Genomic DNA, 13,228 nt, shown 5'->3' with positions numbered 1-13,228 from the left:
AGCATGAATCTTAAAAGGTCTTAATAAAAACAAACCTGGAGCCAGGTATTGGGGTGAATGCTGGAAGATCAGAGAAGCAGAACCAGCCACAGCTACCTCACCTTGCCAATTCCTCAGCTGATCCTGTTTCCTCAGACTGGAAGCCTCTGAGTCCTCATCCAGAATGAATCTCAGCTGAACTGCTGCTAGAAGCCTGAAAGCTTAACCCGCCAAATGCTTCTAGTTTCTGGTCTTCATGCCTTCTATATCTTTATGTTTTTGCCATCACTCCCTGGGATTAAGGCTCACTTCTTGGGATTAAAGTGTCACCATGACTAGCTCTTTCCAATGTAGCCTTGAACTCACTGAGATCCAGGGGGATTTCTGTCTCTAGAATGGGAGGATTAAAGGCATGAGTTTTGCTGGAGGGCTTCTCTCCAGGTTCCCCAAGCCCCGCATCCCACAATCCACTTATAAAATAATCACTCAGACACTTATATTACTTATAAACTGTATGGCCATGGCAGGCTTTTTGTTAACTGTTCTTATATCTTAAATTAACCCATTTTTATAAAACTATACCTTGCCATGTGGCTGGTGGCTTACCGGCGTCTTTACATGCTACTTGTCCTAGCGGTGGCTGTAGTGTCTCTCCTCCTTCTTCCTGTTTCCCCAATTTTCCTCTCTCTTTGTACCACCTATACTTCCTGCCTGGTCACTGGCCATCAGTGTTTTCTTTATATAGAGTGATAACCACAACACATTAGTGCCCTCATTTTCTAGTCTTTCTATCTAGTGGATGTCCCTTCACTGACCCCAGAAAAATTTATTAGGGTGCACAATATTTTGGGGAACACAATATCACCACAGGTATGATGGAGCTGTATTCACAATGATGTACTCTCTGCCTAGTTCCCTGAGTATTGCCCACAAAGCCCAACTAAAGTGTCCCAGGTGTCAATCTCTGTGTGATTTCCTATCCCTGTGTATGTGGGTTTCATTTAAAGGTGGTTTGAGATAAGGGTATATGGAATGATGTGTTTCATGGATTAGAACCCACAATTGATGGGTATAAAAAGAAACAGCATATTAGAAATAAGGAGACATCAGTGGAGTGTGGTGACCATCAGTCTTGACTGTCCTCTCCAGTGTAGTTGTGCTGACCATCAATCCCGACTGACTGTCTGCAACTGGGTAGATGTAGTGACAGTTAATCTTGACTGACTGTGTGCTCCTGGGTAGATGTAGTGACAATTAATCCTGACAGACTGACTTTCTGCTCCTGGAAAGATGTGGTGACTATCAGTCTTGACTGTCTGCTCCTGGGTAGATGTGGTTATCAATAATCCTGGCTGACTGTCTGCTCCCAGGAGCTCATGTGGATGAAGTGCTAAGATCCAGACAAATGAGGGTGAGCTGGTGACTCCAGTGCACAACTGGCTGTCAGCAGGAGCAGTGATCTTAGACTGGTGATCTCCTGATTTCCTTCCATCTACCTGGCTCTCTAACCCCTGTCCTCATCTCTCTCTGTCTGTCTTTCTTCTTCATTTTCTGGACTGTTCCACATCTTCACTTTTCAGAAATCTGTCTTGAAGTTTTTTTATGAAAATACCTTGAATGTTATTGGGTTTATTTAAAATATTTTATTTTCCTTTTTTTTTACTTTTATCCTTTTATGCTTCATTATTTTTCTTTCAAAACAGTTTCACTATAAAGCACCGACTGCCCTGGATTTCACTTTGTAAACAAGGATGGCCCGAATATCACAAAAATTTTCCTAACTCTGTCTCTTGCATGCAGGATTAAAAGCTTCTTTCATGATGCCTTTTATTGATTTCATATATGCAAATAATATGTTTTGATGATATGGTTTCCTAATCACTCTCTTGGATCTCTCTTCCACTGAATCTTATTTTCTTCCTCCAAAGATTCCCTCCAGTGTTCATTGTGTGTGTGTGTGTGTGTGTGTGTCTATATTTTTCTGTGTCTTTCTGTGTTTTTTGTGTGTGTCCATCCCACTGAGTTTAATTACTGTTGCTTTCATAATCATGGTAGGCAGTTATGGGCAACATAACTCTGGTTACACTACTGGCTTCTTTTCTCTATGTCCTATGTCCAAATCATACGATGTTTTTGGCAGTAGGGTCTTACTAGCTGGGTCTGATGAGTAATCAAAAGAAATGCTAATAGTGTGTGTTGTGTTAGAGACCTGTGGGCTTCTCACAGTGTTTTTATGACATACCCCAAATTGTATTTTGTTTAATTGCCTATAGCTTCTGGGAGCTGCACTACCCATTCAGGGTATTTCCATTCAGACTCTTCTTATAATACTTGTCAACTAATGTAGAAAATAATCAGTCTCCAGTTAACTTTTAACACATCATTAGTTTTGATTAACTCTCTCCTCCACTCTGTATTATTCCCCATTCTCCTACTACTAGCTCCCTGCAAACATTTCCACCACAATAGTCTACCTCTCTATTTTTATTGACATGTGTTCTACTGTCTCCTGTCTTTTAAGCCCTTCCCACATCATAAGTCCCTGTCAATCTCCCTGGCCTCTACAGGCATTCCAAGATAAACACACAAATGTAAAAATTCAAAACTCAGATTCACATATGAGAAGGGGTATTAGTTGGGGCCAGAATGGAGTGTAATCCATTCTATGTTGGGTTTTGCCTAGAGTGAGAGACAGGGATGTACTATCAGTCTTGTACAATTAGATATCTCAGTTTCTCAGTGCTGTCTGTTAAATGGGATGGGTTCTACTCCACTATGTGTTAGTGGGACATTTGAATGCACGTGTGTATGCACACAGTGATATGTGTGTGTTTGTGTTCATGTGTGTGTATGCACCAGGGGTTGGAGGACAATATCAGGTGTCATTATCACACATGCCATTCACCTCTTTTGAGACACAGACTCTTCTCCCCTGCCCCCATCCAAGCAGGACAAGCTCTTGTTAGTCCTCTAACAAGGACTTTTATTCATGTTGGCCATCAGAAATAGAGAATAATTTTTGCTTCTTTGTCAAAAATTAGGTGTTCATACGTGTGTAGATTAATGTCAGGGACTTCATTTTGATTCCATTGGTCCACATTTTGGTTTTTATGCCAGTACCAAGCTGTTTTTATTCTTGTAGCTCTATAGTAGAGAATGAAGTCAGGGTAGTGATTCTTCCAGAGGTTGCCTTATTGTAAAGGATGGTTTTAGCTATCCTGGGTCTTCTGTTTTTTTCATATGAAGTTGAATAATATTCTTTCCAGATCTGTCAAGAATTGTGTTGGGATTTTTATGAGGATTGCATTGATTCTGTAGATTGCTATTGGTAAGATTGCCATTTTTACGATGTTAATCCTATCTATCCATGAGCATCTAACAAATGATACTTTCATAACTGGATGTCAACATGTAGATAATTGCAAATAGAACCATATCTGTCACCATGCACAAAACTTAAGTCTAAGTGGATGAAAGACTCAACATAAATCCAGTTACTCTGAATCTGATAGAAGAGAAAGTAGGACGTAGTCTGAATATATTGGCAGCAGAGATCATGTCCTAAATATAATACCAGTAGTACAGGCACTGAAAGCAACAATTAATAAATAGGACCTCTTGAATCTGAGAGGCTTTTGTAGGGTAAAGGATGCGGTCCTTAAGACAAAATGACAGCAAAATGACAGAATGGGAAAAGATCTTCACCAAAATTACATCTGACAGAGGGCTGATCTCCAGAATATTTAAAGAACACAAGAAACTAGACATCAAATTACATAGCATTCCAATTAAAAAATGGGCTATATAGCTAAACAGAGAATTCTCAATAGAAGAATCACAAATGGTTGAAAGACATTTAAGGAATTGCTCAATCCTTAGTCATCAGGGAATTGCAAATCAAAATGACTCTGAGATACCATCTTACACCTGTCAGAATGGCTAAGATTAAAAAAAAAAAAAAAGCACCGAAGAGCTTATGTTGGAGAGGATGTGGTACAATGGGGACACTCCTCCACTGTTGGTGGGAATGCAAACTTGTACAGCCACTTTGGAAATCAGTATGGCAGTTTCTCAGAAAATTGGGAATCAATCTTCCTCAAGACCCAGCTATACCACTCTTGGGCATATACCCAAGGAATGCTCAATCATACCACAGGGACACATGTTCAACTATGTTCATAGAAGCATTATTAGTAATGGCCAGAACTTGGAAATAATCCAGATGTCCCTCAAATGAAGATAGGATAAATAAGATGTGGTACATATACACAATAGAGTACACTTCAGCAGAGAAAAACAATGACATCCTGAGGTTTGCAGGCAAATGGATGGAGCTAGAGAATATCATCCTGAGTGAGGTAACCCAGACTCAGAAGGACAAACATGGTATGTCCTCACTCCTACATGGATACTAGATATAAAGCAAGGAATAACCAGACTGTAACCCACAGATCCATGGAGGCTAGCTAGTAAGGAGGACCCTACGAAGGATGCATGAATTGCTGAGTGATAGAGAAATGGATCAGATCTACATGAGCATACTAGGAGTCAGGGAGGTAATGGAGTACAAGGGATGGGGGATGAGAGCTTAGAGGACAGGGAGGTTTGAGCTGGAATTGTTGGAGACCGACTCTGGACAGCTGTGTCTTGAACCTTGTGTTACCTGCCACGATTTATCAAGCCTCGTGTAAATAAGAGGCTTTTAGTCTAACCTAGGAATGTAGGATTAAATAAACCTCTTTAAATCAGCTAGCTGCAGGGGCCTGGGACCAAAGCGACCTCCTGCTGACCCTCCCTTAGGAATTTTCTTTGTCCTCTCCTCACTCCTGCTCCCCCTCCCTACCTGAAGCCCTGTTTATAAGCTCTAACACCAGTCAATAAAGGGAGACCTTGACGCAACTCAGACTGACTTTGTCTTTCTTCACGCGCTTGGTCTCCTTTCCCTCTCACCCCCCATTGATTCACAGGTGGTCCCTCCTCGAGACCCTCGAATAACCTGGCCTGCTGGACGGGTCATGGAATGGAAACAGTGTGAGAGAGCAAGGAAAGAGATACCATAATAAATGAAGACACCATGGCAAGGTTCCCAGGAATCCACAAGAATGACTCCATCATAGACTACTAGCAATAGTTGAGAAGTTGCCTGCACTGGCCTATACTGGTGTTTGGTAGCTGAATACCCTAACTGTCATCGTAGAACCCTCATCCACTGACTGATGGAAGCAGATGCAGAGACCCACGGCTGGATCCCAGGCAGAGCTGCAGGAGTCCAATCGATGGGAGAGAGGGGGGTTCTATGAGCAAGAAATATCGAGACCATGACTGGAAAAAGTACAGAACTAGCCAGACTTGTTGAAACACATGAACTGTGGACCAATTGCTGAGGAGCCCCCATGGTACTGGACTAGACCCACTGGATAAGCGAGACAGTTGTTTAGCTTGAACTGTATAGGGGGCCCACAGACAGTGGGATCAGGACCTGTCCCTAGTGCATGCCCAGGCTTTTTGGAACCTAGTGCCTATGGTGAGACACTTTGTGTAGTATTGGTGCAGGAAGGAGGGACTTGGACCTGCCTCAATTGAATGTACCAGGCTCAGCTGAGTCCCCATGGGAGACCTTGCCTTGGAGGAGGTGGAAATGGGGGTGGATTTCAGATAATGCTGGGGTACGGGAGGAGGGAAGACAGGGGAATCTATGGGTGGTATGTAACATAAATAGAAAATCTCTAAATATGTATTTAAAAAAGAAAAAAATACAGAATAAGACCATATGGCTGAAGATAGCACACACAATGGTCAAATGTTCAGAGAGAGCAATCTGAAACTGAGTTGGAAGCTTTCTCCCTATGGTGAGATATCAAAGTGCCCGAAAGAATTATACAGGTTACTGTGGGGGTGTTCTGTGTGGTATCTGTTATCAACAGTCTTTCCTAACTTTGACACTACAAACTACAAAAGAAACCTGCCAGGCAAATATATCACCTTGGATAACAATGACACAAGGATTTATGTGTACCAGGAATCTTAAAGAGTCTTATTAATAAAAACAAACCTGGAGCTTGCTATTAGGGAAATGTTGGAAGATCAGAGAAGCAGAACAAGCCACAGCTACCTCACCTTGCCAATTCCTCAGCTGATCCTGTTTCCTCAGACTGGAAGCCTCTGAGTCCTCATCCAGAATGAATCTCAGCTGAACTGCTGCTAGAAGCCTGAAAGCTTAACCAGTCAAATGCTTCGAGTTTCTGGTCCTCAAGCCTTATATATCTTTCTGCCTTCTACCATTACTCCCTGGGAATAAGGCTCACTTCTTGGAGTTAAAGGCCTGCCTGTTTCCATTGTGGCCTTTAACTCACAGAGATCCAGAGGGATTTCTGTCTATGGAATGCTAGGATTAAAGGCACATGCTACCACTGCCTAGCCTCTAGGTTTAATATTGTGACTGTCCTGTTCTCTGACCCCACGTAAGTTTATTAGCATGTACAATATTTTGGGGAACACAATACCACCACATTTATGCCTTTCAGTTACACTTGAGGCCTGCTGCACAGGAAGGAATCCATGCCTGGTATTGTAAACCCATTCAATTACCCATGACTGGGAAGTTCATAGGTATGAGGGAGGAACTTATACTGCTATTGTTTAACTCATTGATATGGCATCAAACTACCTTCTAAATATGTATGTTTATTTCTATAGACCAAAGCTATTTTCTCAGCCTTAATCAGAGAAGCCTCTCTGCAGCCAATGGTAGTGAATGCACAGTCTCATGGCTGCCCAAGATGCTGAGAATAAATGATGATTTATAGACCAGCACCAAGGAAGACATATGTTCCAACACCTGTAAGGCTCAGAAAAAACTGAGAAAAAGGGGCAGGAAGAATGTAAGAACTGGAAGATGGGAGAATGCCTGTAAAATGTTATCCTCCAAATCCCAGGACAGCCATTGATTTTTACAAACTCATAGCAGATGTATTTAGTTTCACTGAACATGTACAAGATCAGCCCTGTCAATAATCAGTGATTGATAGGGGAGGGGCTCATTAGACCCAATGCTTCTTTGTTGAACTATAAGATAAGTTCTGGAAGAGGAAGTCTTCAGATTTGTTCCCCTTGCTGAGCTCACCATGCTCCAGTGGATAGCTCCAAATCCCTGGACACTTGGACAGCCCTGTTTAAAGTCTTTGGGCCACTCAGCGAAAAAATAAATGAGTATGGAAAAGAGATTCATATGAAGTGGATGGGTTGACATGGGTGGCAGTGAAATCAGCGAATATAGGGGTAAGAGCGATCAGTATGCATTTATAAACATGTTTGAAACTGTGAGGGAACAAATTTGATTAGTTAAACAATAATAATAACAATAAGTAAATAATAATAACAAGTTAATAATAATAATAATAATAATAATAATAATAATCACAAAGTAAGAAAAAGCCAACACAACTATTCTGTAAGGGTCTGTGCTTAGATTCCTGGTAGCACACTAATGTTTTCATATAATAACATTCTTGTGAACACTTGACAAGTTATAGCAGTCTGCTTTTTGTCTCTTCTCACTTATAGAGATTTTAAGGTTTAAATAAAAGATGTGCCAGCTAAATTCACTGAGGAGAATCTGGAGAAATGTGCCTGCCAGTAAACACAACTAAGAAGCTGATGCTACTAGATTGTCACCAAATCCATAAGCACAAAAACAGGCAAGCTCTGGTTCTTTGGGTAGACAGCTAGCTACTCTACTGACAGAGAAATTGAGACTTTCATAGACATCATAGGTGAAGCTCTGAGTTGGAAAGAAGGCACTTTGGGGTCTGGGGAGATAGCTCAGTTGTTAAAACCACTGGATGCTCTTGCAGAGAGCACAGACTTAGTTCTCAGCACCTATATGGCAGTTCACTACTGTCTATAACTCTAAATCCAGGGGATCAGTTGTTTTCTTCTGGCTTCTGTGGGCACTGTGCTTGATGGTGCACATATTACCTGTAGACAAACATTCATATCTTTATATATTCATAAACAAGTTGGCTTTTATTACAGATAAACTCATAACTGGCTTCAAAGCATGGTATGAAGGGATAAAATAAAGGAGTTTCTATTCTATGACAAGGTCTTCTTATCCTTCTTGGAATAATGGAAAGGGCTGAGATACCACTGAGCCATGGCCCTCATTCTTGGTCAGAGTCCAGGAAGGGAGATGTGACAGGTCAAACAACTTTTTATATAAATGAAGGATGAGAGAGTCTCCGGTCGGTCAGGGGAGACAGAGGAGGACTTCAGATAATGAATAAGAACATCATCCTTGAACTATTCAGGGTGGTAATCCACTGTTGGCAAACTTCCTATTCCTTTAACTCTCTTATGACCTGGCTTGAGTGTGGGCTGAAGGCTGGCAGGCAGGAGATGATGCTGTCAGTCAGCAATTAACTAGGGATGTGTATCATAGGATGGAAATGAATCTCAGGGTGGACTTCAGGTCAGCATAATGTATTTTAGAGCATTTTTACTCATCCTCCTACCATACCCTGTTTCAAAGGATATGGATGTCTTCATGGCTGGCTAGAGAAATGACAAGTATAAAACATTAACTCTTGGTTCCAGAAATAACATTTTTCAGGGGTTGAGAGAGTTTTCAATGGTAGCAAAATTTACATTAAGTCAGAGAACTCATCATGAAATCTACACATCCTGGTGCTCAAGACGGAAGTCAAGAGTTGAGATTCCCTGTGGAGGGCACAACTTGTAAGCACATATCTGTCCAGGTGTGCAGAACACACCTTCAAAACAAGCATTTGGGAGGAAGAGGTAGGCAGATGTCTGTGAGTTCCTGCCTGGGTGCTTTACAAAGAGAATTCCAGAATAGCCAGGGCTACATAAATAGATTCTGGTTGGTTTTTTAAAAAAGAGAATAGCACAAGTAGCTACAGAGTCATTTTGTGGAAAGGAGTAACTCAGAGATGAGGAGAGCAGGTCCTGGTGCAGGTGGTGGGAAGGAATGCTATTCCTCTAAAGATAACTACATGATGAAGCATGGAAGTCTAGAGTCCAGGGAGGTGCACTGAGACAGGGCTTGCCCAGCGCAGCACAGCAGAGGGACACAATTCCTTCCTTGTCTCCTTTATTTTCCCTGATGGCGTGAGATATCACCAAGCATTGGAATATTATTTGAGTGTATAACATCTGCAGTTTTAGAATGTTGTCTATCTAGTATCAGAAATAGAAGAAATCAAAAGGTGTTGACAAGTGTGTGGAGGATTGGGCCTCTTCAAACTTTAAAAAATTTAAAATGGTTTATATATTTTATTTCATGTACATGATTGTTTTGACTGCACATATGTATGTACACCTATTATATTTTTTATGCAATTATTTTGCCTGTATGTATATATGTATGTACAACACATGCCCAGGGATGCCAGAAGAGGTCATTGGATGTCTTGGCACCCGAATTATAGGTGGTTGTGAGCTGCTATGTGGATGGTGGGAACTGAGCCCAGGTGCCCTCAAGAGCTGTGTGTGCTCTTAAGAGCTGAGCCATCTCTCTAACCCCAGAAACTGGTACTCTTACACAGCAATGGGAATGTGATGAAAAGCAGGTGTGCAGAACGTTACAAAGACTCCTCAAAAATGTAAAAGTAAAGGGACATTATGACTTGGTAGTCATATCTCAGGATATTTGTTCAAGATCATTGAAATTGAAGTATTTTATAATTTACCTTTTTTATTTTTAATCATCCCCATTTATTGAATGTAGTGACTTGAATCTATGAATTCCCCTTAAACATATCATGCACTCATGTACTTATATGATATTTGTTCTTCCACAGCCCTTCCCCTTGTTCTTACAGACAATCTATCAGATTTGAAATTCCTGTGTAAAATTTTGGGTTTCCAATGACAACACTTGCTTGATAATTTGTCTTTTTCAATTTGGTTTATTTTATTCAACATGATAATCACATATGCCCCTGTTTATTTTTAGCAAATGACATGGTTGAAATCCAAATCCTAGAGGGATATTGACACTTCTAAGTTTATGCCTATCCCATTGTGAACTGATAAAATGTGATAAAGAAAATATGACAGAAAAGCCACTGTTATGAATGATTCCATCCAAGTAATGTTTATAAAAGTCAGACAGCAAAGGGGAGAAAAGACCCTTGGTTTATGGGAGCTGAGGTGGAGGAACTAGGAAGGTGGCAACCACTGGGTATTAACTTTCAATTATTCCAGCTAGGAACTCTCCATTGATTGGCTGTTCACCAACATGCTAGTGTTACCAATGCAGGGCACCACGTTGAGCATTTGAAAGTCTATTGATTCTGTGGATTTTTCATTAAGTAATTTATCAAAATAAAATGATAGACAATATGGAATGATGATAGCACAAAGTTTATTAAAATTGCTTGCTTCCAGGGACACAACTCATAAGTGAGCAGAAAGAAGAAAACAGTACACAAAAATCTGGGGAAATTCAGAAGAAAATCCAGTTGAGAAGATAAGTGGTTAAATAGAGTTATTGTTGGAGATGCGTTTTGTTAAGTTATTTGGTGAGAGATCTAAAGATCTTGGCTCAGAACTTAAACTGATTCCAGACCTTCACATAAGCCCCTATGAAGATGGCAAAAGATCCATAATCTCGGATAAGAGGAAAGTAAAGGCAAGGGACTCTGTCCTTCCTCAATGCATTTCCAACACGTAAGTAGAAATTTACATTGGTCAGGTTTCCTGGTGAGAACATGAAGGTGGTCAGCAAAGGTTGAAATGATGCTTTGTGCTGCTAGGTCTCATCAGCTCTCCCCAGAGCATGGCAGTGCAGATGTTCCTTTGTGGAGCTGGTTAGCAGCAGCAGGGCTGGCAGCAGGGTGGGCTGCAGCTGATGCTCACACAGGTTGGTTTAAAAGAGGTGGTCTTGCAGCAGGTGGTTTCACAGCAAGTTGGTTGACAGTTGATCTTTATGGAGCTGGGCTGGCAGCAGCTGGGCACACAGCAGCAGGGCGGGCAGCAGCTGGACACACAGCAGCAGGGCTGGCAGCAGGGTGGGCTGCAACTAATGGTCACACAATTTGTTTTGCAACAGGTATTCTTGCAGCAACTGGTTTCACAGCAAGTTGGTTGACAGCTGATCTTTATGGAGCTGGGCTGGCAGCAGCTGGGCACACAGCAGCAGGGCTGGCAGCAGGGTGTGCTACAGCAGATGCTCACACTGGTTGGCTTGCAACAGGTGGTCTTGCAGCATGTGCTTTCAGAGCAGGCTGGTGGGCAGCAGGGCTGGCAGCAGTTGCTGACAGACTTGATGTTGCAGCAGCTGGACTGGCAGCAGGGTATGCAGAAGCAACTTGGGGGACAGCAAGGCTGGCAGCAGATGGACTCAGGGCAGCTGCTGGATTCACAGCAAGAGGTGTTCTTGCAGCAGGTGGTGCTGCAGCAGCTAGGCTGACAGCAAGGTGGGCAACAGCAGAGGGTCATGGTATCAGGTGTGGAGGGTGATAGTTTGTTCACAGGTGAGTTTTCAACAGTGTAGCAAGTTCTTCCAGTCAGGGCCTTTTATACAACTGGCCTTCAAGGTTTGGGCCAATCAGAAAGACTCTTCCTCTTTGTGTACTATTTCCATATTTAATTTGTGTTTTTGAAGAAGGAAATTCTCACCTAATGCTCTGAATCATTTGAAAGTGTTCATTGCTTACTTGGGAATAGCTCACTTGAACTTGTTCCAATAAGTCATGGGTTCATCCCTTCAGCGCTGTTGTAACTCTCATCACCATCTGGTCCTTTGGTAGCTCCTGCCTCGATGGGAAGGTCAAGATTAGTTTGTTCTTACCACTTTCTTCTGTTATCTATACTTAGATTTTTAGATGTCTCTGGGTATGATGGTGCCGTATTCACAACGTTAGACTCATCATCTAGTTCTCTGTGTGTTGCCCACAAAGCCCAATTTCAATGTGTCCAGGTGTCAATTTCTGTGTAAATTACTATCACTGTGTTTGAAGGGCTCATTTAAAGGTGGTTTCAGATAAGCATGTATGGAATGACGTGTTTCATAGCAGAGTAGAACCAGAACTGATGTGTATAAAAAGAAACATCATATTGGAAATAAGAAGACATTGGTGGAGTGTGGTGACCATCAGTCCCGAATGACTGTCCTCTCCTGGGTAGATGTGGTGACCACAGTTGTGATTGACTGTGCTCCTAGCTCATGGGCAGGAAGTGCTGAGATCCAGACCAAGGAAGTTGAGCAGGTGACTCCTGTGCACATCTGGCTGTCAGCACGGGCAGTGATCTTAGCCTGGTGATCTCCTGATTTCCCTTCCATCTAATTCTCTGAACCTCCATCCTTACTCTCTCTCTCTCTGTCTGTCTGTCTTTCTCCTTCATTTTCTTCTCTTTTCTTCCTCTTTTCTTTCCATTCAGTGATAGAATCATGACTGTTTGAGACATACATAATATATTACCTAACTTAGGTGTGTATCTCTCTCTCTCCCCAGTCTACTACTCATACTAAAAATACATGAATTATTAATTTCCCATCTGAGAGAATAAAATGGGAACACAGCCATACCATTCTTAAAGAAATGGAAATTAACCCCGGTCCTTACAATCCATTTCACATCACTCATCCTCAAATGCTGTGTCTCACTGTCTTTTAGGGTCAGTCATCCAACCTTGGCATCACTTTTAACATCTTTGCAAATCAAAATTAGTCTGTGTCTTTGCTCCTAGGATGATTGTGACAATCTTCACCATCATGACCCCCAGTTTGTTCCTTCCCATTCTTGTGTAGTCTTCCACTAAATGAATTTGACATTGCTCATTGAGTGGAATTTTTTTTCTAGAAAACAGTTTGTTTATAGTTTGATACTATTCAAAACAATGCCGCTACATATGTTTCTGTTTTAAACATTACTGCTGGAGGTACACAGCCGGGTACCTGGAACTTGCTTACCATGAAACGCTATTACTTTCTTTTGTAGGAGCCTAGTCCTTCTTTTGCTAGTTTTATGCTTGCATAGTTTCATATATATATTTGGTTTTTTGAGACAGAGTTCCTCTGTGTAGTCCTGGATGTCCTGGAACTGACTCTGTAGTCCCGTCTGGTCTTGAACTCACAGAGATCTGCCTCTGCCTCCCTAGTGCTGGGATTAAAGGGATGTGTCACCACAGCCTGACTGCACTATATGTATTTTTAAACTTTCATTTTTGTTTCTTATAACATACAGGAAATGATTAATCTTTATTAGCATGAATTGATTTTACA

At 41.6% G+C, this 13,228-nt stretch overlaps 1 protein-coding gene across 1 annotated transcript; it reads right to left on the bottom strand.

The window, feature by feature from the left end:
* Positions 1–10,812: 10,812 nt before the first annotated feature.
* LOC143267084 (uncharacterized) lies at positions 10,813–11,442 on the bottom strand. The gene has a single exon (XM_076543999.1). The coding sequence runs from the start codon at positions 11,440–11,442 to the stop codon at positions 10,813–10,815; it is 630 nt and encodes a 209-aa protein (XP_076400114.1).
* Between the last annotated feature and the right edge of the window lie 1,786 nt (positions 11,443–13,228).

This window comes from Peromyscus maniculatus, chromosome 8, assembly GCF_049852395.1.
Source record: "Peromyscus maniculatus bairdii isolate BWxNUB_F1_BW_parent chromosome 8, HU_Pman_BW_mat_3.1, whole genome shotgun sequence".
Taxonomy (NCBI): Eukaryota; Metazoa; Chordata; class Mammalia; order Rodentia; family Cricetidae; genus Peromyscus; species Peromyscus maniculatus.
The sequence above is the reverse complement of the archived record's forward strand: the minus strand, read 5'-3'. Positions and strand labels throughout refer to the sequence as shown.